General features: G+C 44.6%; 1 protein-coding gene across 1 annotated transcript in view; it reads left to right on the forward strand.

Moving 5' to 3' along the window:
- KALRN (kalirin RhoGEF kinase) overlaps nt 1-27,952 on the forward strand; it is a 694,022-nt gene that overhangs the window by 465,498 nt on the left and 200,572 nt on the right. Inside the window, exons 26-33 of the mRNA XM_052653860.1 lie at nt 1,706-1,775; nt 4,354-4,443; nt 8,790-8,882; nt 14,362-14,473; nt 16,267-16,457; nt 16,887-16,988; nt 18,308-18,450; nt 21,734-21,836. Of these exons, the coding sequence (XP_052509820.1) occupies nt 1,706-1,775; nt 4,354-4,443; nt 8,790-8,882; nt 14,362-14,473; nt 16,267-16,457; nt 16,887-16,988; nt 18,308-18,450; nt 21,734-21,836 (904 nt within the window). The remainder of the gene's footprint in view (nt 1-1,705; nt 1,776-4,353; nt 4,444-8,789; nt 8,883-14,361; nt 14,474-16,266; nt 16,458-16,886; nt 16,989-18,307; nt 18,451-21,733; nt 21,837-27,952) is intronic.

Raw genomic sequence — 27,952 nt, forward strand, 5'->3', positions numbered from 1 at the left:
CTTCTGCCCACTGTTTGATCGCGTTGTTAGTTTTTCTGATATTGAACTGTATGAGCTGCTTATACATTTTGGAATTAATCCTTTGTCAGTTGCTTCATTTGCAGTTGTATGAGCTATTTATATATGTTGGATAGTAACCTCGTATTGGTTACATCATTTGCAAGTGTTTTCTCCCATTCAGTAGGTTGTCTTTTTGTTTTGGGAAGACTTTCTTTTTAACCACTTTATTGAAGTATGGTTGATGTAAAAATTTGTACATATTTAATATCACAAAACACTGATGCATTTGAAGATAATTATATACCCATGAAACTATCACCACCATCAAGGCCATAGATAGACATATTTATCACCTCCCAAAGTTTTCTTTTCTGTTGTTATATAAGAACACTTAACAAAAGATTCATCTTCTTTGCAAATTTTAAGTATGTGATGCAGTAACCTTAGCTATTGATATTATGCTATATAGTAGATCTCCAGAATTAATCTTGCAAAACTAAAATTATACACTTTAACCATTAGTTTCTTGGGTTGGAAATAACAGTATATATATCCCCTACTTAGACAAAAGGCCAAATATTAGGTACATTCTTCTACACCTTGCCTTCTTTACTTAACAGCTTGACCTGGAGATCTTCCATGAAAAACCTACAAAGTTTTGCCATTTTCTATAGCCATATAGTCTGTGGTTCTGTGGATGTGCTATAGTTTACTTTGTCATCTAAACACTGCCTTTTGCTATTATGAAGAATGCCACAGTGAATATGCATATGTATACTTCATTTTGCATATGTGTGATTACAACTATAGCACATTTTCCAAAATTAAAATTGCAGAGGCAAAGATAAGTACTTTTTTACTTTTATAGATATTGTCGAATTGACCTGTAGAGATTATACCATCCTCCATCATTGTCAGAATGTTTCCCTACAGCCTCAAATTATTTGTAACACTTTGTCTGATTTTTTAAAAAGAAAATGCCATTCCAATGATTCTGGCTTATTTGAGCTTGTATTCTCTGAGCTCAAACCAATTGTTTAATATACGAATTTGAAGTTGGTGTAGTCAGCTGTTTATTATTTATTAACATGAAAAGGAGCCATGCCTTAGATATTCACAATGGCAGATAATTCGGTAGTAATTCAATTCAGCTTTGAAATGTATTATGACATTTTCCCCATTAAATTTTCTTTCCTAACAGTGTCAGCAACCGGAAGCATTAACTCAGTTTTTAGCACAAACTGGGTACTGACAGAAGAAGAAAGTGAAAAATTGGAAAGAAGTCAGTATAGGATTCAGAATTTTTCCACCTTACCTCTGGGATCATAGATAGTATTATTTTGGTCTTTTGATACCTATATCTATATATTTTCAAACATTGCAACATGCTCAGACTACTTGTATTGAAAAATAGAGTCATAGCATTGAAATGCCCAACACAAGTATCATATTCCATTATTTTCAGCCTGAGAAGTGTAAACCTTTAAGGGAAGCAATTAAGTAGCATTAATTAATTAAAAATTTAATGAAATTAGTTCCAACATATTTTAAATTGCTCCTTACTGCATATCACTTAGAAAGTGGAGAAGGCATCTGTAAATAATGGAGAGTTTATGAGATTGGGTTGGCCTCAGTATGAGCCTCTGGTGGGGAGGGGTCCAACAGTATAGAAATGTCTGATTTCAGCCTTTCTCCCTCCTTGCAGCATCTTCCTCAAAGAACTGGAGAAGTATGAGCAGCTGCCTGAGGATGTGGGACACTGCTTTGTTACTTGGGTAACCTACTGAACTTCTCCTCCTACGATCCCATGTTTTCCAGGGGTACAGGTGATAGCAGATGGCATTACTGTTCAGTGCCTGAGCTGATGCTTGGTGTCACTGAAATTCTAACACAGGACCAGGGGCTGTAGAGAAGATCCATGAGTAGATCTGAAAGAAAGCAGTCTATCACGGAGCACCAGAGCCCTCCTTGGGAAAGGTCCTTAGATGTGTCTGATATCTACCTTAAAAAAACTTTCAAAAACTGAAATGTCAGGAGATGGAAACAAGACCACCACCCCTGGTAGAAGAACTGTCCCAGCTCCATCCACGACTTATTTTTAACAGGATGAAGATCAGGGGATTAGAACTTTAGAAATCCACCAAGCCATTGTTTACATTTTCTTCCTTGATAAGAGAACAGACTCGGTTATCCATCCCAGTTCTGACCTACAGGATGTATACGTAGTCATTCTCTTTCTTGGAGCTGTTGTCATGGGCCAAGTACATGGGCTGAATGTACCAGGTTCTAATTATATAAATGGAAACACTAGTCTCTGTTGTATCTCCACGCCCCATTATCCTGAGTTCAGGTTCGTGATATGTGTACCACCATCTCCCGGGAAGCCCACCTAGTTAGTACAGTAAGTGCAACTAAACATGGAAATCTTTCCCCAGAAATACGAATTGTTGCTACGTATTCAACAATTAACCAATTAGAACTACTACTCAAAATGGGCTAATTACTTTTCCAATGTCTTTACAATTCAGAGAGTTTACGCTGTTAACAGCCCTATGGAATAGGCAGGGCTGTGGTTATGTTTTATATTTTATAGATGGAAAGATCGCAGAGGAGCTGGGATGTTGAATAGTCCACTGACATATAATTAATATCACAGTTTATCCTGCAACTCTAGACCTGAGTTGCCTCCTTTTTCTGAAACTGTAACATTTACTTCCTGGCCTGCTCTCTTAAGGAAGTCTCAGACTGCCATTTTATTTTGTGCTAATACATTTTCCACCTCTAAATTCATGAGCCCGCGCACAGTTCACACTATTGCTAATAATAGTATATGATCCCTTGTACAGCCAATGTAGAGACAAAATGAAACTGACCATTAAGTGAAGGGATTTTTTTTTTTTTGGCATCTTGTTTCATACATTTTGTGGATTTGCCTTACAGTCAACCATAAATATGATTTATTAGCATCTCTTAGGGATGATGAATGCCTCCTAAATAGTACATAAAATTGGTTTCAGAAAACCTTTAGTATAAAATATGCTCATTTTGCCAAGAATTATCTCAAAGTGATTTCTTAAGTCTTATCACCTTAACGTATGACTATAGTGCAGGAGCAAAGGGTGGAAAGAGTTGCCATGTATTGAACAGCAAGAGTTGTGACCAAGGAGCCTAAAGTCGACTTGCCTGGGCTCCACTGCTTTCTGAATTTAAAGTGACCTAACCTACATTGTGGACTTCTCATGTGGCTCAGTGGTAAAGAATCCGCCTGCCAATGCAGGAGACACAAGTTCAGTCCCTGGGTCAGGAAGATGCCCTGGAGAAAAAGAAATGGCAACCTACTCCAATATTCTTGCCTGGAAAATCCCATGGATAGAGGAGCCTGGGGTCACAAAAGTCAAACATGACTTAGCGACTAAACAACAGCAACCAACCTCATGCCACTATTTTCATACCTGTTAAGTGGGTTGATAATAAAAGAACTCATCACATAGGGTTCTCATAAGGATCAAATGAGTTAATATGGATAGAGTACTTGAGAAAGTAAGTGCTGGCATAAGTGAAACCTGCTATAATTAGCACTTAGTTAGGCTTCTTTTTTAGAAGAGGACATCCCCAGTGTTATGCAGACATTGGGATGGGAAGTACTTCACAGTTGGGAAAAGTGCTTGGTGGCCAAAGTACACGTAACTTTCCCAGTGGAAAGGCTGTGAAGCACTAACCCCGGAGTTGTCAAAGACATAAGAAATGAATTTTCACCAAGCCATAGGATTCTTGACTTTAAGTAGCAATCTGTTTAGGATTCACTTAGGACCCCCTAAGGGTCACCCTGCTTTCATTTTCCCCCATCATTGCTTCTGGCACATGTGGGATGGTGGCACAGTTGCTTGACATGCCCTAGAAACTGCCCCCATGGGACATTTAGAGTACAAGCAGATCTCCTGCTGAGATTACACTTCATTTTCATTTGACTTTTCATTTTTAAACCAAATGCTATCATTTTTCAAGATGGGAAGCAAATTATAGGTAACGCTAAAAGGAGGAGGGATACGCTCTCAATAAATTCTGTCCAGCTTCAGGACATATTATGATTTGTAAACTGATTTTTTCTAATTCTATCTAGTACGGACTAGTTTTGAAATGAACTCTTTTTCAGTGAGCTCTCTTCCCCTGCTGATAAGAAAAAAGTATCCCCAAGTTTATCAGGGTAGCACAGGCCTAATGAGCCCAGGACATCTGCCAAAGAATTGTCTGTGCCAGGCAATCTAAGGGTTTAACTGCACAGCACTTGATGGCACAGTCAACAGAAGGGAGCAACTAATGGATGCTGATCTCTTATTATCTTTGTTTTTTTAGGCAGACAAATTTCAGATGTACGTCACCTACTGTAAAAACAAGCCTGATTCCAACCAGCTGATCCTGGAGCATGCAGGCACCTTCTTTGATGTAAGCTGTGAATTTCCGTTCTTGAGCCACTGATGAGCAGGTGGAATGCTTCTCTACTTTGAGATTATGGGTTTCCAACTATCCTTTGTTCCTCATTTTTCTTTACTGGCCCCCCAATCCTCTCTCTAGTGGATAAAACATGGAAAAAACCAAAACCACTGTTTATTTTTTGTTCTGGGTTTCCCTGGTGGCTCAATGGTAAAGAACCCATGTGCCAAGCAGAAGGCGCAGGTTTGATCCCTGAGTCAGGAAGATCCCCTAGAGAAGAAAACGGCAACTCACTCCAGTGTTCTTGCCTGGGAAATCCCATGGACAGAGGAACCTGGTGGGCTACAGTTCATGGGGTTGCAAAAGAGTTGGACACGACTCATAAACAACAAAACAAAAATGCTGTGTTTTACTTCATCCCATCTCAAGTGTTGTGGTTTCAGATAAGGCACATTTGCCTGCATATCTCAACATCATGGAGTTGCCGAGAGTCGGACACAAGTGAGCAGCTAAGCACACAATGCCAAATCTAGCTAGCCGTAAATCTCACGTGTAGAAGAGGTGCACTAGGATCCAAGTGCCAATCAAGATGTTCCACTTCTCCTGCGTGTGTGTGCGTGTGCGCGTGCTTAGTTGCTCAGTCATGTCCAACTCTGTGTGACCCCATGGACTATAGCCCTCCTGTCTCTCTCCATGGGATTCTCCAGACAAGAATGCTGGAGTGGGTTGCCATGCCCTTCTCCACGGGATCTTCCCATCCCGGGGATCGAACCCAAGTCTCCTGCATTGCAGGCAGACTCTTTACCATCTGAGCCACCTATATAGCTCCTCAAATGCAGGACTTCTCAAAGTGTGGTCTTAGCCCAGCTACATTGCCATCACCTGAGAACTTATTAGAAATGCCTGTTTTGGCCACTGCTCTAGATCTGTTGAATCAGAATCCCCAGGGAAACAATCTTGAGTTTTAAGGAGCCCTCCAGGTGACTCTGATGCCCAATCAAGTTTGAGAATCACTAACTACTCTAATACAATTGTTTCAACCTTAACTGTACCTTGGAATTACCTTAGAGCTATGAAAAATACTGGTTCCAGTCCCAGCCCTGATTGTGTTATGATCAGCCTGGATTTGGCCTGAGCATTGAGATTTTTAAACATTTCCAGGTGAGAGTAATGTGCAGCCAGGGTCAAGCACTTGTTCTGTAGTGGAAGCCAAGAGGAGATTCAGAGCTGATGTGCCTTGCCAGGGCCTCTGGTTTTGGGTGAGCACACAGTCCTGTTGGCAAATGATGTGTTTATGATACTGGTCCCCAGAGAGTGATGTATTGGCTATAACATGAACAGAATCAAATGAATCACTGTAGGATGCATGGGAAGAACAGGGGGAGGAAAGAAATGAGAATAAAAAAGTGAAGTTCAATGAGAGGTAGGTGATAGCCATTCTGATAGTCCTATCAGAAGTGACAAACACTTGAAATTCAGAAAACTTTAAATGTCTCCTCAGTCTAACTTTCTGCCTACTCATTCCTTCTCTAAATATTTGAATGTCTACTGTAGGCAAGATAATGTGCCAGGTCCCATGGGGTCTCAGACATTCAAATATGGTTCCCATACTCAAGTTTACAAAATAATCCTTCTCTGAGCATCTTTCTAGCCTGACCTGCTGTAACAGAAGTGATTCTACAAGTGTCTTGTTGCTCAATGAAGGAATAATACTTGAATGGGTGAAAGCCAGACAAGAAAAAACAGACATGATTTTTAAAGATGGAATATTACTATGGAAATGCTCCCAAAGTGCAATTTGCGAGGTTTTGTTTAAACCAAAAACTCAAGAAAAGTACTTCTCTGACTTGGTATCAGAAGTTATTGGGTATCATTTTGGATGCCCTATACTGCTATTCTCTCTCTTTAATAATATATTTCTCTTAAGATATTTATGGGGTTTTTTTTATCAATAGTATCTAGAAGAGTCTTTTTGAAGTTTTAAATGCACTGTGTCCTGTCTTCCACTTCACATTTTTCTGAACATACATATCCTGTGCTCTAAGTAGGCTACAGACTCATCTGCCTCCTTATCTTTGCTCACACTATTCTCACTGCCTAAGATAGACTGTGAGCCCTTTGCACACACTGCACACGGGCACACATAGACACCCTTCGAAGTCTTCCTGTCCTTAAACGGTCACAGTCATGTGTTGCTTCCTACGGGAATCCTTGCCTTTCTCTTTGTGTGCAGTATGCTTTTTCTCTTTTGGCATTTGCAACCTCCTGCCTTTTGACAGGTTACAAATGCCATACTGTTCCTTTTGTGAGCTCCTCAGGAGGTTGACTCATGGTTTGCCTGGTTCATTTTTTACATGTTACAGTGTCTGGTGCCAATCTGCATTTTCCTCTCATCCTACATTCCTCATATTCCTATTTCTAGCCAGTTTCTAGGCTTTGATTTATAGTTGGACATACCCCAAATTTTACACCCTACCCCCATTTCCAATATCATGCCTGATGAGCCTGTACATTAGTTAGGGAGGCCAATGCAAGGCAGAAAACCAGTCCAGCAGGAGTTCCTGGAGCTTGGCCTAGAGGTAGGGAGAGAGGGCAGCAAACTCTCCTGATGGTTCCCTACGCATTCCAGAAAGCATCATCTTTGTAGCTTTTTCCCTCCCATCAGAAGAGTTTCCCTAAATGCTATACTTAGAGACCATTTACTTTAGGCCCTCCTTCTATCAGAGATTAAACCCCCAATAAAGACAGCCCTGTTATCCATTATTGTAAAGAGAGCACAGAAAATTCAAGTACCAGAAAGGCCCACACATTGACATGATCCAGCATTTCCTACACCAGACATGGGAGCTGTGAGGCTGTGATGACTGGTACCCTGTTGATTACTAAGCTTGGTTGGCTGACCCAGCCACTGGACACCGCCCCTTCCTTAGTCTCCACATGAAGCCTTCCTGGAACTCGGCATCTTGTCAGAGAGGGAAGCCAGTCAAGTGCCTTATTGCCTGAGCTCTCCTGCCAAAGCCCCAGATAAGCTCAAAATGTTCATTTGCCCAAATAAGGTCAGGCTGCCAGCTGTTTTGCCCATTTTCCTTGAACAAGTCCTGATATAAACACACAGCTTTAGGGAAGAGGCAAATGAGTGAGAAAATTGCCACCTTCTGGGATAGCTGGAGGAAAATGGAATGATTTATTATTATTATTATTATTCCCTTTTCTTCACCTTCCTTCATGGCCCATAACAAGTCCTACCTTGTCTAGGTTTAAAATGTTTCTTGTAATTCTTCTGATGCTCTGTGCTCACTAACCTTCGTTTATGGCAAGCCCCCGCATTACACACCTGTAGATATAGATGTATGTAAAGGTACAGTTTGTTTTAGTACCTTCACAGACATGTGCAGCCATCCTCACAGCCAATTTTAGAGCATTTTCATCACCTCATAAGGCAACCCCACACCCTTTAGCCATCACCCTCCACCTTATCCTCCCTACCCCTCTGGCTCTGAGCAACTGACAGTCTATTTTCTATCTCTATAGATTCCCTCTTCTGGACACTTCATTTAGAAATGGAGTGATGTGTGTTCTTTTGTGGCTGACTTCCTTCACTTAGCATAAAGCTTTCAAGGTTCATCTGTGTTGTGGCATGTCTCAGTATTTCATTCTGTTTAATGGCCAAAAATATACTCTATTGTATGACTGTAATACATTTTTTTTTTCACTCATCAGTTGATGGACATTTGGGTTATGCCTACCTTTTCACTACTCTTAATAAAATAATACTACTATGAATATTTTGCAGCAATTTTTTATAGACATATTTTTTTATTTCCCTTGGGTATATACCTAGGAATGGAATTGTTGGATTGATGGTAATTCTATTTTTACACACTTAGACTTCTGCAGTAATCTCTGGACTGGTCTCTGTGTCTATTTCCCAATCTCTACTCTCTGTGTTGCTATTAGGCTTATATGAGTCTTTCTGAAATACTATTTTCACCATGTTTTTCTTCTATATAAGATCTGTGAAACTTTACCCTTGAAAAACTCACTATCAAACCCTAATTCATTCTTTTAGCTCTCCACCATCAATGACCTATGTACATCTTGCTTATCTAACTGTATTTTCACTTTTTCCAGAATCTAGGTGTGATCCTCTCTACTGCTCAGGCACTCATTATCATTTAAAGACACAATGATTATTTCCTATGTGTTTTGGTTTTATCTTCTCCCCTTCCAAGAATAGTTTCTAATCATTTTGTACCTTTTCCTTTTCTCCTCTGTCCTTAACCCTGCTCACCTCCTCCCAGAACACATACGTGCACATGTCCCACTGTGTCTAACAGTGTCCATTTTTATCCCTGTAGGAGATACAGCAGCGGCATGGTCTGGCCAACTCCATTTCTTCCTACCTAATTAAGCCTGTCCAGAGGATTACCAAGTACCAGCTGCTCCTGAAGGTACCTCCCCTCCTCTCTATGTCACCCTGACCATACTGCCAACCAGGTCCAGGGAATCCTAGCTTTGCCCAGGCATGGGAAAGCTTCTACCTGAAGACCTTTCCTCTGCCTAGAGCAGAACTTCAGCAATGAGCCCACGCTGCCATTGCTGGCTCCAGACTGCATGTTCTATCCCATGAAATCCCACATGCTTATTTTGGGGGAAGGAGGAGAAATGGAAGCAGGGATGGATTGTGATTGTTTTCATATACACCCACCACTGCACAGCTCTTAGTGACTGCCACCTCAGACAGTGGTGGGTACACAGAAACTCTCCCGTCCTTCCCTTCTGGGCAGATCCCTCCTGGTGGCCCTTCTTGGTAGGATCCAGGATCAAGGTCTTAGGGGCAGTGCCAGCATGGGCAGCACCTATCATTGCCTTAATGTCTGTGTTTGTCTAGGCTAGGAGATTTTAAAGAGGAAATAGTTTGAAAGTACATACAAAGACACAATGACAACTCTGTATCTGTAGGCTCCTACGTGTTACGGGTTCTTCTGGAGCCAACCAGGAGATATGTTTTTTCTCCCAACCCTTTTCTTTAAGAGTCAAATCATCAAATTATATAAAATACTATGTGATTTGAGCTGATTCTTCTCAGAGAATACACTAACAGTCTGAAAATGTGACATTTCTCAAAGAAAACCTGGGAAGTCGATATCATAGGCAGTTATAAAACTGTATCTGCATTAACTCTTAATGTGTAAGGGTTGAGTTTTCCCTAACTTTGACTATATTGCTGGTCACTTCTCAAATGCAAAAAAAAAGAATAGTGAGAAGCATGTCGTAAGTAGTATAGTTCTAGAGAAACTCTGATGAAATTCAGTCCTATGAGATGCTTGCTGAACCTCACATTTCCTAGCTGCTTCAGTAAACCTGAGAACCCATCTAGTTCCAATCTAGATTCTAGTCATGTTGAAGTGTGCCCACCTTTCCTGTCTGTGGGGTCCTACTGACTTAGCATTTGTAGTTCTGTGATGAGAAGAGTGGGGGCAGCAGTGAGCCACACCCCGACCTCTTCTCCCTTCTGGGTTAGGGCCGGGTCCTACATCATCCTTATTTTTCAGCCCCGTCCTTCAAACCTTCACCTTCCTCAACTCCAGGACTTCACTTCCAGGCACTCCAGTCTGCCAACCCTGCAGAAAATGACTTAGAGAATCACCACAGGGCATCCATGCCTTTGGCCTTTGTTGAGGACTAGTGTCAGAAATCGGAGAAGGCAATGGCACCCCACTCCAGTACTCTTGCCTGGAAAATCCCATGGACGGAGAAGCCTGGAAGGCTGCAGTTCATGGGGTCGCTGAGAGTTAGACACAGCTCAGTGACTTCACTTTCACTTTCATGCATTGGAGAAGGAAATGGCAACCCACTCCAGTGTTCTTGCCTGGAGAATCCCAGGGGTGGCGGAGCCTGGTGGGCTGCCATGTATGGGGTCGCACAGAGTCAGACACGACTGAAGTAACTTAGCAGCAGCAGTGGCAGCAGCAGTGGCAGAAATAACTATGTGCAGACCATCACAGCTATTTAGGTAGAACTTTGAAGATGCCATTCTGTTTTTGAAGTTGCCATTCTGTTTTTGAAGTTTCTTATATAAAGACTGAGAAAAATTCTCCTAAGATCTCAGAGTAGGGCATGGGTATTCTTTCCTGAAAAATTGGTGTGCCAGTCAGTTAGTCAGTTCAGTCGCTCCGTCATGTCCGACTCTTTGCATCCCCATGGACTGCAGCACGCCAGGCCTCCCTGTCCATCACCAACCCCTGGAGTTTACTCAAACTCATGTCCATTGAGTCGGTGATGCTATCTAACCATCTCGTCCTCAGTCATCCCCTTCTCCTCCTGCCTTCAGTCTTTCGCAGCATCAGGGTCTTTTCCAATGAGTCAGTTCTTTGCATTATGTGGCCAAAGTATTGGAGCTTCAGCATCAGTCCTTCCCATGTACACCCAGGGCTGATCTCCTTTAGGATGGACTGGTTGGATCTCCTTGCTGTCCAAGGGACTCTCAAGAGTCTTCTCCAACACCACAGTTCAAAAGCATCAATTCTTTGGTGCTCAGCTTTCTTTATAGTCCAACTCACACATCCATACATGGCTAGTGGAAAAACCATAGCTTTGACTAGATGGACCTTGTTTGGCAAAGTAATGTCTCTGCTCTTTAATCACAAGAACTTGAGGTCCTTCTTTGTCAGATAGTGTCTAGTTTGATGGTTACTTACAGGAGTTTCTCCTTACCCCAGAGGTGGAGAACAATCTTCTATCTTGGATTCTGACAAAACATTTGAGTAAGCATAATGAATGGGCTGTTGGATGGAGCAGGGTTATAGATTTAAATGAAAAGTACTGTAATGTTGGGCTTCCTAGGTGGCTCAGTGGTCAAGAATCTGCCTGTCAATGTAGGAGACCCAGGCTTGATCCCTAGGTCCCCTGGAGGAAGAAATGACAACCCACTCCATTACTCTTGCCTGGGAAATTCCAAGGACAGAGGAACCTGGCGGGCTACAGTCCATGGGGTCACAAAAGAGTCAGAGACAACTTAGCAACTAAATAGCAACAATAACAACTGTATATAATTATCCTCTCCTTTCCTAGCCCACATGATGTATGACTCTTCTAAATGATTATTATTATGCAAGAAGATCTGTGTGTTGTGTGGTTTTCAAACTTAAGTTATTTCCAAAGCTCTTTCAGGAATTGATGGGGTTGTGAATTTTTAAAAAATAAAATAAAACTGACTCACCCATCCACACTGCCAGGGTCTCCAGTCAATTAGGCCCCAGTTCTCAGAGAAATATAGGTTTTCACCCCTCCCTGTTAATCCCCGAGGCTGAAGTTCCTAGGATGAATTTTGTGCCTTGGGCCAGGGAGAGATGTGGAGGATGGATAGGCTGCCCTGTGTTTTGCTTTAGGCAGATGGAAGGGTGGGCTCTGGGCTTTCACTCTGTGATTAGCTGTTTTAGAAAGAGAGGACTATGCAGGTAACTGAGAAAGAAGACAGTAAAGTAGGGGGAATTTGTTGTAGACGTGTTTTAAAGTTATTTGGGGAAGAAAAGACTTAGTAAGATAATTTTGACCTCTTTCAAATGTGCTTGTAGCCGAATGCTTGCTGAGTAAAAGAAAAATAGTTTGCTGAGCTTTTACTATAAATAAATAATATGGGATTTATTTTCTCATTAAAGTCAGCTTTATTCCAAGTAAACTGATATTTAATTATCAGTATCCTCTGGAGTTCCTCCCTTTAGGTGTTGCATAAAAGTGAAAGTCAGAGTGTTCAATATTCTCTGTGTAAATCTGCTACAGCTGTCCTTTTCAGTCTAAATTAAATGTGGAGCTTTCTCCGTTTTATAAACTATAGCAGAGATCTGAGGAGAACTCATTGGTTTTGCTGGTTGGTTGGTGGACATGCCAAATTGCTTTGGGAGGTTAAAGTAATTGGTGTTTTCTGTTACAAACTGTAGCATATTTCTTATTTCTCTCATGTTTCTGCCTAGAAATGCCTCTGATGATGTATGAGAACAGGTTGGGAGGGTTAAAATTAGGTAAGGGAAGAGAACTTAAGGTTGGCAGAAGTAAGTGCAACTTTCTGGACAATGACGCTGTTAAACTGACTGGAACCAAAGACAGAGCCGAGACATGATCTTGTCTGCCTCCCAAGCGTCTGCTCTAGGCGGTGTATCTCTTCTTTGGACACTCAGAGCTCCCTTCTTCATGCGGGAATGTATAGAAGATAACACAAAGGCCTGGATTTTCGTATCAGATGATCACTAATCAGATACCTTACTTTACTAATAATTTCAAAGATACAGATAATCCAAGACAGAGATAAAACACAGAAGTCCAGGACCACCAAAAGCTCCAAGACCTTTCTTACAACATCAGGATATGCTGTGATCTTGATTAGCATGCACAGTTTCTAAATAATGTATGTTGCATCCTATCACTTACTCTGAAGAGAGCCATTTCATCATGAATTGTAATCACTTTTTACTTAGTTGTGTATCTTATGTGATACTTTCCAGGGAGCCATTGATTGTAGGTTTGTTTACCATAAGAAATCATAGGCAGGCCAGACAGACCCTACTGAAAGCACACCGTAAATAAGGAGCCTCCTGCTAGCAGGTACCATTAATTTGCCAGGAGGTCTGTCATTGATGTGTTTATGTTGACAAGGTTTGGTCTTGTCAACTTTCTTTCTTTCCTGGAAGTGCATCCCCACCCATCCACCCATTCCCTGCCTTCCCATCCCCAGAAGGAGAAAGTATGGTTTGTAGATCTGTTGCTTAACGTCTTCCTTTCCAGTGTCAAAGTGAGCAAGATATGATAACCCTGATAGGAAAAGCGAAAGCCAGCATCCCTCTGGTTTGAGTGAAATCACTTTGCATGGTCTTTATGGTTACTAAGATAGTTGGAAATTATCTTTTCTCCATCAACCAGATATTATATATCTTCTATGGAAAGGGTAAAGACCTAGTCTCCAATGGAGACGTTAAAGAGAGAGCATGGTCCAGGAGGACAGGGGGAAGGCAGGTTGGCCTGGTGGATGGAGTATTGGATTTGGATTCAAGAAATCTGGATTCAAGCCTCTACATGGCCTCCAGTGAGTTCTATAACCTGGGCAAAACCCATGTCCTTCTTGAGCACAGTGTCCTCATTTGACAATCCAGGGACTAGTCCATGATCCTATCTGTTGGCCCTGGGCTCACTTCTAATACATATCATCTAAAAATCTCTTAGGACTCTGAAAAGCTATAAACCGGTACTTTCCACAATCCCTAGTTGTTCCCAGTGTAGAAGAAATCATTCAGGCGGTAGAGGTGTGTCAATGAAAGTGGTGCTGGAAGTTGGCATGCTGATGGATGAGTGCTGTGTGTCCTCTTTATGATGGCATAGTACTGCACCTCTGTTTGTATCTTTTGCCAGGGGTATTCCCTGACCTCCAGGTTAGTTGAGTGATAGAGAATACCCTAGTTGCTCACTTCTAGTGCCAGCCATTTGGGAGTTGGGTTGAGTTAGTTGGATTAGATTGAGCTGAGGACGCTCAGTCTGGGAAAAGCATGGTGGTTGAATTCTTTGGTGATAACCTCTCTACCCCAGAGGGGTTCCCAGAGGGGACCATTACGGATAATGAAGCTAGCTTCCCTGGTGGCTCAGACAGTAAAGAATCTGCGTGCACTGTGGGAGACCTGTGTTCAATCCCTGGGTTGGGAAGATCCCCTGGAGGAGGGCATGGCAACCCACTCTAGTATCCTTGCCTGGAGAATCCCCATGTACAGAGGAGCATGGTGGGCTACAGTCCATGGGGTCACAAGGAGTTGGACAGAACTGAGTGACTAAGCACAGCACATAATTCCTTGAGGAACTGGTATATAATTGCCTTGAGGGGTTAGCTAGTGGGAGGCTGGGGAAGCTGGGGGAAACTGTTCTAACTGTGTCTGGACCTTTTCACAGGAACTTTTAACTTGCTGTGAAGAAGGAAAAGGGGAGCTCAAGGAAGGCCTGGAGGTGATGCTTAGTGTCCCAAAGAGAGCCAACGACGCCATGCACGTCAGCATGCTGGAAGGTAGCTGTGCGCTCAGCCTCCCGGGGAGCCTCCTTTCCTAAAGCTGTGGAACTGGCGTCATGGGGGGGGATGTGGTGTGAAGTCAAACAGAGCACCAGGCTGGAAGAGAAGAGAAATGGCAAGTTGTTCCATAGGCCCTGGGGAAGTGTGAGAGGAGATCCACAGGGGCCAGCTCAGCTATCACCTGCCTACAGGTAGCCCCAGGCCTGTGTCGCATCAGGTATGTGGACAGCTTGCTGCCTGAGAGGCAGAGTAGGACAAGCCATCATCATCCTTACTGTAAAGGTGTGAAAACCCTGACCCATAGCAGCCCTGTTCATCTGCATAGTATCTGCCTCACACTTGTCATCGTAATAAGCAGAAACCAGCACATACACACACACTGTCTTTAGCCTTGTCCTTCTCTCTTTTTCGTTCTTTTAAAATGCATATAACATGAAGTTTACCACCTTAACCATTTTTAGGTGTGCAGTTCAGTGGCATTAAGCACATGCGTGTCAGTGTGCAACTACCCTCAGCCGCTCGTAGCAGGGGAGTCAAGTCCAGCCAGATATAACTGATGGGACTTTGTCAAAGCTCCTTCAGTCCGCTGGAACCATGTTCTAGGGACCCAGAAACCTGGCAGAGTGAGACAATAAAGTGCTCCCAACACTGCAAAACCCAGCAGATGAGGGCAGAGCAGCCATGGTCAAAACTATTAGATGAGTTAATATTCCACATCCCAACCTGGGCTGGCAAACAGGTGAGATAAGGCAGGCAAGTCTTCTTTGTTGCACATAGTAACCCTGTGGGGGTATTCCTCTCTTTGAGACCACTTTTCCTTCCCTGCCCCTTACCCCAACACTGCCAAAGACTTGGTCTGGTTTCAGTATATCCTGGCCACCCTTAACACAGGAAGGCCACCTCTTCGTGCAGAGGAGCCATGGTTACCTTCTCCAGACTGAGCCCTGACTATCTGAATCTACTCCTAGTGTCTCGCCTTCTCCACCTCCTACTCTTCTGTTCACACCTGCTCCCCAGCCCCTCCCCTGCATGTCTGCCTCTCTGAGCACCTTCTCCTCCAGCCTGTCCCTGACCTGTATTCTGGATCCAGGCCCTTCAGGTATGCTCTATGGACCAGCAGCAGCAGCACCTGGGAACTTGTTTAAAAGTGCAAATTCATGGGCTCCACCCCACTCCTACTGAATCGCAGTCTTTTAGGGATTGAAGAATGGGCAGATACATGTGTTTTCATAATCACTTTAGGTGATTTTTATACACAATGAAGTTCCAGAACCTCTGTTAAACTGATACGAATATTAATTGTTGAAGGCTTGTGCGCCGCATAGTACAGGAGCTATCAAGGGGAAGAGTCCTAGGGACGGAGCGTAAGAAATGAAGTGACAACGAACGGAGTGGGGTCGGGGGCACTCAGGCAGGCGGTGTGTGTCGTCAGCCCCATTCGGAGCTCCAGGTCAGCGGCAGCGGGGGCTGTGGAGGGAGAAGAAGAGATGGCGTTCGCCTTTGCAGGTGTCCCCGGCTGGCAGAGGGCTGGGGGAGACTGCTCTGGAGCTCTGCAGGAGATTCCCCTGATATTGGTTTGGCAGAGGAGACCTGGGGCAGAAAAGGGGTCTAATCCCAGTGCCCTAGAGCTGTCCTCTGAGGTGTGCAGGAGCCACAGGAATCAGCCTGAGAGAAAAGTGCTGTGGGAGCTGAGGGATCACTCTCAGGCAGCTTGCCTCCAAGACGGGACGAGAGCAAGGTGCCCACATGTGGTGCAGAAACGACACAGACTGGAAACGGGTGTTTTTCAGGGTTCGACGAGAACCTGGACGTGCAGGGGGAGCTGATTTTACAAGATGCCTTTCAAGTGTGGGACCCCAAGTCGCTGATCCGGAAGGGGCGGGAGCGACACCTATTCCTCTTTGAGATCTCCTTGGTTTTCAGCAAGGAGATCAAAGACTCTTCAGGACACACGAAATATGTTTACAAGAACAAGCTACTGGTAGGTGGGGCAGGTGGGGTCAGACGAGACTCCCCATTTGCTAGCTCCCTTGGGCAGGAAGGGATCTTGAACACTCTGCTCGTCTCTCCCCTGGTGCCACACCAACACCATCCTGGACAAGTGAAAGGCATACTAGTTGGAAAGTGCCCCCTCAGCCCACTTCCGCATCTTAGAGTTCACCTTTCTTCTTCCTGTTGGCTTGGGCGCCTCCCTCTTCACCCACCCTCCCTGCTACCTGCTCATCAGGCATGTGCCTGTAGGTCCTTTCATCCTGGGTAGAAGAACAGAACATCTGGTCTGTTTAAGTTTGATTGACAGAGCCCCTCCCTCGGTCCTCTCCTCTCTGTTGCCTTTCCCTTCCCACCCCAGCCCTAAGTCTCCCCACCGCCCTCCCCTTCCCCGCCTCTCACAGGCATTTCCTGTCTACAGACCTCAGAGCTGGGTGTGACCGAACACGTAGAGGGTGATCCCTGCAAATTCGCCTTGTGGTCTGGGCGCACCCCATCCTCAGACAATAAAACAGTGCTGAAAGTAAGTATTGCTCTCTGCTGGGCACAAGACTGGGGTTGGGGGTAACCAAAGGGGGCTTAGAGGGATGTGGGCAGGATATGTGTAAAAGCTGGGGCCTCTGGGCTTCCCTCAAGAGGGCAGCCCCACATGGGTGTTCAGACACAAATTCTATCATGAAAGTAGCCTGAAGCCTCAAAGATTACTGGTCTGTAAGTCCAGGCACTTGTTGGAGCGTGCAGGGAAGAAGGAAGGGAATGGCTTTAGTGGGGTCCACTTAAATATGTTCTGCCCTTGTGGCCACTTCAGGAGGCAAGGATGCCAACTGACCTTTGGCAAAAGTCACCTTTTATGCTCTACATTCATTCAACATTTCTTTCCTGAACACCTTCCACATGTAAGGTATTCTGCTCAGTGGAGGCTGACTGTGTGTGAGATATAGACCGTTACATTCTGGAAACTCTAGTGAATCATACGAGCGAGCATGGGAACTAGGCCGATTGAGAGGAGTGTTGAGCAGGGTCCTTCTGGAGTCCCCTCAGCTCCCCAGAGTACACATAACTGGGGAGCTGAGTCAGCACTTGTGGCCATGCTAGTGAAATGGAGGACAGATCCTGCACATGGCGCACCTGTCAGTTGTGTGCTTCTCAGGGAAGTGCCCATCACCAAGAAAGAAATGGGCCAGCCCTGACCAAGCTTCACACTTGTTCACTCTGAATTGTCAGCATAGCTGCTGCCCGGCATGAGGAAGAAGTACCTGAGCAGACTTCCATGAAGACAAATGGGATATCCATGGAGTGATAGCAGTGCCTTCAATTAACAGGTTTACTAGGCTAAAAACCTGGGACTGACTCAATCACCGCAAGCCTATGTAGTCATCTGGGTGTTGGACTTATACCCAGGTTAGATATAAGTATATCCAAGTTAGACCAGTATATCCAGGTCTATGTATCCATTTGGTAAATGGCTGCTGCCTCCAAACACCCCCTTGTTGCCCCTCCTGTATTCTCCAGACCTCCCCAGAATCCAGTAACTGAAGTGTTAATCCTTGGTCCAGCAGGGGCAGATATCACTGTTGGTCAGTGCCTCCACAGTTATTAAATATTTTGAAAATGACCCTGTAGAAGTTTGCATTGAGTCTTGAGGCCAGAGCCCTGTTCAAGGAGTTGGAAAAGCATGTCCATGGGATTGAAGTCACAAGTATAAAACCAGAGAAATAAACCCCTCCAGCATTTGGTATCCTTGACCAATGATGGATTAAGCCTGCAAGAGAAGGGTTGAGAACTGTTTCAGTGGACTGAAGGGGAATGAGGTTCTTACTGTCTCTCCCTGTGGCACTCCAGGCCTCCAACATAGAAACCAAGCAGGAGTGGATCAAGAACATTCGAGAGGTGATTCAAGAAAGGATCATTCACCTGAAAGGAGCTTTGAAGGAGCCAATTCAGCTCCCCAAAACGCCAGCCAAACAGAGGAACAATAGTAAGAGGTAACCAGGGTCTCTGCCCCTAGCACAGCCTCACAGGCCTCAAGGAGTGGGGGTGGGGTGAACCTTTGCTTCTGTGGGGGTGGTGCACCCCTCTCTGTGACACCACACTGAATTCTACCTAAGAGGAGTCACCACCTCTTAAGCACCTCACCCATCACTGTCAGTTATACTCAGCAGAGCTTCAGTGAGCACCTGAGTGTGTTGGGTGCCCCAGGAATATAAAAGGGAGTCCATTCCCTCAAGAACCATCTGACAGGCATGTCTCACACATGGGATAATTAAGCAAGAAGAGCCAGGACCACCGGTAGGGACAGGAAACGCTGCAGGCAGCAGGGAGAGAGGACTTGTGATGGGCACTAGAGTGAAGTGAATGGGGAAGGCTTTGGGAGGGAGGTGGCTGAGGGGAGGGCCCTCTGGACCGGCTAGACAGCCGAAGGACTGTGATGGCAGGGGTATGGTGTCACTGCAGCTCTTACTCTACACCCCACCCCTGCCAAGCCCTCACCTTCTTTCATTTGAAGCAAGCATTGTGATTGGGCAGAAGATGACTTTTTTTTGTAATATCTTCATCTCTCTGGGTCCTTCTGAATCCCAGTTTTCTCTATACCAGTGGGTGACTGCTTAAGTATTTCTTTCTCAAGTCTCCTTGTGACAGTCACCTTCAATGACTCTTTGCAGGGCACTTTAAAAGAAAGCATAGGAAAACTTCATGTCAGTTTTGGAAAACTTGAAAAAAAAAAAACTGAAACCAGAGTTCTGGAGGTTATGAATGTTGGCGATAACAGGCTGCCCTCTCCTCTTCTATTCATGAATGGAATAAATTCAGAAGGTTTAGTTGACCCTTTGGTACCAGCCAGCATACACAAGCCAGGGAGCTGCCAAGAGAGGTGGTAGAAAGAAGGGTGTGGCTGAGGTAGAGAGGGACTCCTCCAGGGGCAGGAGCCCCAGAACATGCATGGCCAGGATAAGGCCCCTTCTAGGTGCTGAAAGAACAGTGATGACTGTGGCTGCTGCTGCTAAGTCACTTCAGTCGGGTCCAACTCTGTACGACCCCAGAGACGGCAGCCCACCAGGCTCCCCCGTCCCTGGGATTCTCCAGGCAAGAACACTGGAGTGGGTTGCCATTTCCTTCTCCAATGCATGAAAGTGAAAAGTGAAAGTGCAGTCGCTCAGTCGTGTCCGACCCTCAGCGACCCCATGGACTGCAGCCTTCCAGGCTCTTCCATCCATGGGATTTTCCAGCCAAGAGTATTAGAGTGGTGGGCCATTGCCTTCTCCAATGACTGTGGTGGGGAGGGGTTATTTTGATTTCAGTTACCTGTGTCAGGGTAAGGGGCACAATTAGTTTAGTACTAGAGACAGATCCTTCTGTAGCAAGTCTTTACTTCAATAAAAAAGAGAGAATGAAACACTGTTATAAGGAACTGAAGGTCCAGGACCTTGATGGGAAAGGATATTCGGGCGAGGCTGTCCAGGGAAAGAGCCCCTTTCTCCTCTAGCAGGAGAATTTGAGCATTTCTGGAACGTGGGATGGACATACCTTGGAAATGCCTGTGCCTTTCCTTGGTCATTGTCAGGTGACGAGAGAGTGAGAAACCTTGGTGGACTCTGCAGAGAACAGCCAGGCATTGTGTTATCTCATTAGCTTGGCTCCCTATATACGGGGACAGAGTTTACAGAGGAATGGGTTGGCTTGGGGAATACTACCTACCCTCCTGGCTAGGCTCCTCACCTCCCCCAGAACTAGCTTCATCTGGAGTGGACCAGAAGGTACTACAATGGGCCAGAATAGCAGGAAGCAGAAAGTACAGCCAGCTCGGAACTATGTACAAATGGTGGGGAACAGTGTTCCAGATATCTAAAATAACAGATGATCTAAATGTCCTTTATTTTTGGTTTTGAAACGCATCACATAATTTTTTTTACAGCAGATTTTCCTTCCTACGAACGTGTGGCTTATATTATTAAAACAAGTTGGCATTTCCCAAGCCCATAAGTGGTGGTGAGAAAACAGTTGACTTAGAATCATTCTGCGTGGGAGAAGCTTTTTATGATTAGCACTCTCTGTGTATGTACATATGCATCACATGTATGCACACACGCACACACATGTCCATGTACTCCCACACCGTAGACTGTAATTGTGTAGACTTTGGTGAGACAGCTTCAGTGACTGTTGCCCATGGAGTAACACTCTCGGGCGTGAGTTCTCATTTCCCCTAAGGCCATGTTTTTCTAAAGTAGTAGCAGGGGTATGACTTTCACACAGACCCCCATAGGAAGTGCTGTCATTTCCTGTGCTGATTTATCCAACCCTTGGCCCACACCTCCAGTTTTTCCTGACATTGACCCTTTGGCTCTCACCAGTTGCCAGACATCTAATCCCCCTTGGCCCAGCCTTTGTGTTCAGTATGGGATTGGGACCCAGTTGTAAAGCAGCAGAGTTGAGGGAGCATGTGAATGAAATAGCTGTATGGTCCAGGGGCCTAGGAAGAGGTCCAAAGGCCAGGAGTACACTTGGGAGACTGTCTTGTCAGACCCTCAGGAGCACAGCTGGCTCCAGAGCTGCTGCGGAATCTGTGACTGTCCTCTTATCTTTGAAAAGATGCCTTGGCTTTCTATGTTAATAAGAAGTCATCATAAATAAGCATGCAATCAGTAAGACCCACCAAAATGAAGGCAATAAACTCTTCCTCCAGACGTAGGAGTTGAGGGTCCAACATAAGGACCTTCCCAAGGATCATCTCCGCTGGAAAAAATATCCCAGCAAGAGAAGCACAGGTCAAAAAAATTCTTCTCAGTTCTGTTCTCTTTATAAGCCAGCTATAAACCACCCCCATCCTATTATAGCATGCACAAAATCTGTTTGAATGCCCTGAACTCTGGGATTGTTGCGGATGACCCAGACAGTTGGAGAGGATGTGCTTCTTCCTACTGCACTAAGCAGGTGCTAAGCAGGACGTGCTTCTTCCTACTGCCTATTATAGACCCATTCCTAGTGAAAATAAATAGCTGCCCCCTCGGTACCATGGGCCAGAAGAGTTATAGAGAGTCATTTTGTGTTCAGTTATCAACATAGTGATTATGTATTTGCTAAGCGCAAGAAGTGACATCATTGAAAATCACATGGGACTGCTTCCTTTAGTGGGATAATTTTAGACAAATCCCTGCTAAAAAGTGCTAAGGCTCTGCTCTGCCAGACCAGCTGGAAATCCTTGTATGCTCTAAACCCACAGTTGTTCCCCCCACCCCCACCCCTGCTGTTTTTCTCTTCTCCCTGCAGGGATGGAGTGGAGGATGTTGACAGCCAGGGGGACGGGAGCAGCCAGCCAGACACCATCTCCATTGCCTCGAGGACCTCCCAGAACACAGCGGACAGTGACAAGGTAGGCCAGTGCCCCAGCCTTCCTCCCCAAGACTTCCTACTTGGCTGAACTACTCCTGGAGGGCCACCCATGGAGGAATGTCTCCCACGGTGGAGCCTGACCTCGGTAGCCAGTGGTCCTTGTGGTGGCCAGAGGGGAAAGAGCTGGAGGGCTGGAGGAGATACGCTACAGCCAACCTTCCTCCCCAAGACTTCCTACTGGCTTAACCACTCCTGGAGGGCCACCCACGGGGGAACGTCTCCCACAGTGGAGCCTGACCTCAGTAGCCAGTGGCCTTTGTGGCGGCCAGAGGGGAAAGAGCTGGAGGGCTGGAGGAGATATGCTATAGCGTGGAGATTTTGTCGGAGGGGACAGAAGATTGAGGGGCCAGCCAGCCCTCTCATGCCATCAAAGCTTAGCAGAACTGGTGAGAGTAAAGAGCAAGTCTGGGTTTCCTCTCCTGAGATGCCCCAGTGGCACTTATTAGGCTGTGCTTTCTGGGAGGCTGGAACTCAGGAAGCTGAGACTGGGATAGTTTCCAGAGACCTTAGTGGCTGTGACTGGCTCATCCCGAAGTTAGACCAAGACCAGTGACTTTGGAAACGGCCACAGAGATGCCTCCTGTCCGAAGGCGCTCTGGTGAAAATGATGCCCTTCTCTGGCCAGAGTACTGGGGTTCAGTTCCTGAGGGGCAGAGGACCAGGAAGTGATGTTTGAAGCAATGTGGAGGGATGTAGTTGTCTCGGGAGAAAACCTGGTCACTTGCTCTCTTACATTTTGGAGCAAGTGAGTAAAAGGAGCTCTGATGAGGAGGCAAAGAAAGGAGAATGTAGCAGAGGCTCGGAGTGCTTGTTCAAGCCACGGGAGGAGTTCAACGGTCTGACTGTGCATCAGGAGCAGGGGAAGGTTCTGTCTCTGACCCTCCTCTCATCTGTTTACCTCAGGGTCAGAAGACTATGACATGATCCTTTTCTGAATACTAGGGATTTTATTAATAAAGGTAGGGGTTTTCAAAGGTCAGTTGACCCTAGTTTCTAGACTGAGTATTTTGGCCTTAGTCCTCCAGCCTCAGGCAACATGCTGTGTCCTGACTTCATTTTAGTTTTCTCAGTTAGGGACTTTTTTTTTTTTTTAAGATAATCTGCATTTAGTAGGATTTTTCCAAATTTTTTTTTCTTACTGGAAACTTCTGAAGATCATGGTGCAAAATCATTCTCTAGACTAGTGTTCAAGGACATGCAGGGTAATCAATTCTATTTGACATCCTGCTTTCATTTTTGACTATTGGAGTAGATGGAAAATTGGATTTTTCTACTTGTTAAACATACAAAGAAAACTATTTCTGTACTTCCTTTCTCCTCTGATTGGTTGTTTAGAAATATAACCTAGAGTATCCTATGAATGAAAGTGTTTCTTTTTAAGCAGTCAGTGGGTGGTAAGTGAAGCTCATGTTTCCCAAGTTCAGCTGTAGCAGCCTATCAGTTCCATGGTGGTCGTCCAGGGGATGCTTCCCTTCCGGCTGCTACTTTGTCTTCCCCACGGCCGTTAGACACCTCTGCCAGAGACAGTTGTCTTAGGAAGCCTGCACTCCAGCCTCTCCTTGTCTTCTAGCAGGGTGATTGCAGGGTGGTCTAGCAGACCACTTCTGACAGCAGCTGTTTATTAATGAGGAGCCCTGGTACTTACACGTTATTCACAAGTGAGGAAACTGATGCCAGAAAGTCTGAGTGACTCACCTAAGAAAACCCTAGCAGCGAGTAGAACAGCAGAAACAAGAACCCATGTCTCCCTGATTCACTGTCATATTTTCCCCTCACTCTCCAAGTCAAAGCTTTGAGCTCCCAGTGCTAAGATGAACTCAGCTAGTAGGTCCTTCTGCACATTTCGCAAAACTTCCAGTCACATACTCATGAAAAAGCACCCACCACGTGCCAAGCTCTGTTCTGGATACTGTAGAGACATGTGGACTCTTTGTTGAATGTGAATCCTTATTTGTGTAATTTTCGTTTCATGTATGTCTCTATAGCCAGGCTCTTAAGCCCTGATGAGGGCAGGGGTTATGTCTGTCTGTTTCACGGCTGTCCCTTCAGCACATAGCACACAGGGATGCTCAGGAAGTACTTGGGGAATGAACAGAGCAGGCGGGGTACTCTAGAATGAAGAAGAAGCTAAAACAGGTGGTCTGAAAGCAGCCAAACATACAAATAGCATATTTATAAATATGCTAAAGAAACCTCCAAGTTTCCTTACTACAAGCAAAAAGCTTTGATCAGCTGGAGGACTGGTCAATTCCCAATTACCTTCTCAGCCTTTGGGAAATATGAGCAGTAGGTTGGAAGATGAAGAGAGATTCTGTGTTCCAACACGAAACCTGGAAAATCACTTAGAAACAGTTAAATAAAGGGAAGGCCTGTCTGCGACCATGCACCATAATTAGAACGTTCTTACTCTTCTAACACTAAGCAGTGAGAAGGGGACAGCCATGTGTCCCCTTGACCTGCACTGCCTTTCATCAGAGAAACTATTTATTGGTATCTTTGAATTTACAGATGTTATCAACAGTGTTAAATTTTCCCCCTAACTATACCACAAGACCTGGAAACTAGTCTTCATTGGTTTCCAAGGAGTCAGCTGAATAGACTCTGAAGAAGAGAAAGAGAAAACGGGCTAATTCAGGTAGGCTGAGTCATATTCAGCAGGAGGGCAGACAAGGTGACTGTGGGGAAAGGACGGGGCAGAGATACCTCACAGAGATCAAGGTTATTTTAACAGTGAGTTTCTAGAAAAGCGCCAGTCTTTTTCTTCTAATCCAGGGGAATGAGAATAGTAGAGCTGTAGGCTGGATAGATGGTAAACAGAACCATCAAAGGGCCAGGACGGATGGCCTTCAGGAACTGTGGGACCCTAAGACACCTCTGCAATCACTTTATGTGTCCTTTGTGTGTTGGGTAGGGTGGAAGGAGTTTGGACACACCTGGTTTCAAATTCCAGCTCTGGCACTTGCCCTTTGTATCACGTTGTATGAGTTATTGCACCTTAATCTCCCAATCTGTAAAACAAAGATAATACCCATCTCACTGAGTCTTTGGGAAGATTAAGTAAAATATATTTAGTTGTTACCTATTAGACACTCAGTAAAGGTTGACTTTCTATCTTTATTAGAAAGGAAATAGAAATCCAGATACTACTCAATTGTTTAGCATATTAAAACTCTTTGGAAGTTCTTGAATAGAGTTCTGCCCTCCAGGTCCGTGATCCATTAAATGTCAAAAAGTTTTTTCCATATCAGACCTAAAGGGACACAGCTTCAGTTTGCTTGTCTGTAAATAGAACAACGTTACTGCACTTTCCATTTGCTAGGCCTTAAAATCTAAAATGTAGCTATTTGCTGTTAGCATTGGCTCTTGGCTTATTTTGTTATCTAATGGGTTATAATCCATTATTCTCAGGTATTTCATTTTAACCCTCAAATTGTATCACCTTTGGCCAGTGGTAACCCCTAAAGCTTTATTTAAAGACAGTTGACTTGTCTTTTCTATTAATCTTCTTTTTTAGAAGTTCTCAGTTTCTCCAGCTGTTCTTTGTATTAACACATTTTCAGATCTTTCCGTATCCTGGTTGCCTTCCTCGGATTTACTCTAGTATATAATGATCTATATAAAATGGGGCCTCCAGAGTGACATAGTACATTAGGTGTGAACTAACCGATGCAAATTCAGCTTCTTGTTCTAGAGCGACTATGCTTGCTCTCCTCCCTAAGATGTTTTACCCTGTATAGTAGGATGTACAGTGCTGACTCATGGAATCTCCTTGCCTGTTTTTGTGGCCCGCTCTTAGTTGGGCAGGTGACTTAGTAACCTGAGTGTTGGACTATTTAATATCTATTAGATGTTTTCTTGTTTAATTCCATCCATATTCCAGCATGTTTTGAATATAGAATTATTCTGACCAGTGTATCAGATGCATTCCCCAGCATTATTGGCTAAACATACTTTTTGTGACTTCATCCACATTCTGACTATAAAGACAAGATTGAGAACAGAAGACCAGCAAGAGCCCGACACCTGGCCCTTCCTCATTTCCCACTCGGGTTTTGAAACTTGGGTCTATCCTTGTCTGACTCTTCTTTTTAGGAAAGGGAATGTCCCCATTCCCTCTATAAACAGAGAAGCTGCAATTGCTTGTGGTATGTCCTCCCTTGATGAGGAATCACTCTAGTATTCTTAATTCTGCATTAAATTCTGACAGAGCTAACATGGGTGCCTCAGTAAATGAAATGAATAGCTCTCCCCAAAGTTGTTTTTGTTCAGCTCTCAAATGGGTCTGCATAATTAGGTTCTACTTTATCCTTGTCCTGTGTAAAAGTGTCATTTCCCTGAAGGCAAATGGATGTTGTTACTTTGTCCATAGAGCTCTGGGTCTAAGCCCTTTCCAATTCTGTCCAGAATATGCTCATGTTACTCTGGACATGACTACAAGACCCTTTTGCTTATACATGTATTAGGTGATGGAGGTTGGCAACCATATTTCAGAGAAATCCAGAATCATAGAATTCTAGTCAAGCAAGGCTGAGTAATGAGGTAGTAGTGAAGAAGTGTCTTATCATTGAACAAGACGGGTATCTGCCAAATAATTACCAACTAATGGTACAGAAGTAGCCAGCTGGGCAGTGACAGTCTCTATGCATGTATATGTTGTTTAGACTAGGCATGCCAGAGATGCTCAATAAGTGCTTATTGAATTGAACATTACAAACCCCTCCTAGGAAGGGTGCTCTCCATCCAAAATGCGCTGTGAATTTCTAGACATGTTCAGGCTGGCTGGAGACAGGAAATTGAGCTGCAAGTGCTATTCTCTGCAAAAATTATAACAGAAGAATACTGCTGAAACATCCTGGGGCTGACTGTGACTTGAATGAGGGATTTCAAAAACAAGCAAATGTGATCTAAGTTACAAGGCGGGCTGACAACGACAATGTGCTGAAGGGAGACAGGGAAATGCCTAGAGAAGCCTGGCTATTTCAGAATACAACTCAGAAGTGTTTAAATTCTCAACTGTCAAAGCAGTGTAATGAGTTATGACCAAAACTTTGTTCTGTTATTTGGGAGGAAATGTTCTGTTTAGAGATGGCAAGGGCCTGACTAAGGGGACAAAGGATTCCTACAAGGTCACTCACTGTGGTAACACAATACCACTAACAAGGAGCAGGGCAGCCTGGCTGCAGAAGCCTTCTGGGAAAGAACTTCTTTACTAAAGAGCCTCACCTGGTTTATCAGACCCTGGTGATCCTGACACATGTACTCTGGGAGCACAGAACAGGCCGCTAGGTGCAAGGGCTGTAGTCAGAGAGGGTCTAGCCCCCACGTTGGTATATTGGGGAGGGCCCAGCCCGTGCACTGGCCTATTTCATCTCTCTTCACTTATGCTCTGTTATGCTCTGCTGTGTTCTCCGCTCACGCTCTGCTGCATAGCAGGTGCGGATCTCCACGCTGAGAGGGCAGCAATGAATGAAACAAGCCCTCCTTTGGCTTGCTTTCCTATATAGGGAGGAAAAGTAAATAACCAGAAAGAGAAAGGATGGCATTCTAGTCTTCTGCTACTAACAAGAGATTTTTAAAAAGGCTCCTAGGTTTTTCCTGTAAGAAAAAGTGGACTAATGCTGCAATTGGAAGAACTTGCCTTAAATGTAAGAAGTTAGTTTCCTTGCAGGGATTATTGTTGACAGGGGAAGAGAAAAATGGACTCTCCATTTAAATGGGCTCATAGGGAAACATCCCTGGTGGCCCAGTGGCTAAGATTCTGTGCTCTTAAAATGGAGGGGGCCAAGGTTTGATCCCTGGTTGCAGAAGAAGCTCCCATATGCCACAACTGAGAGTTCCCATGCCACAACTAAAGAAAGATCCCAGCCAAATAAAATGAAGTAATATCTTAAAAAATAAATAAATGGGCTCCTAAGTAGAAAAATTCTCCAGAGAATGAGGCTGGATAGAGGGCTTCTTGGGAGGAAGGAGAGCTTACTGGTTCCAGTTCCCTAGAAGCAAAGTCTGAGACCGGGATTCCTGTACATGGAATTTATTGGTGTCCCTTCAAGGAAAGGGGCAGGAAACAGGGCCCACTGTAGAAGGAGCTAAGACAGA

This window comes from Budorcas taxicolor, chromosome 1 (genome assembly GCF_023091745.1).
Source record: "Budorcas taxicolor isolate Tak-1 chromosome 1, Takin1.1, whole genome shotgun sequence".
Taxonomy (NCBI): Eukaryota; Metazoa; Chordata; class Mammalia; order Artiodactyla; family Bovidae; genus Budorcas; species Budorcas taxicolor.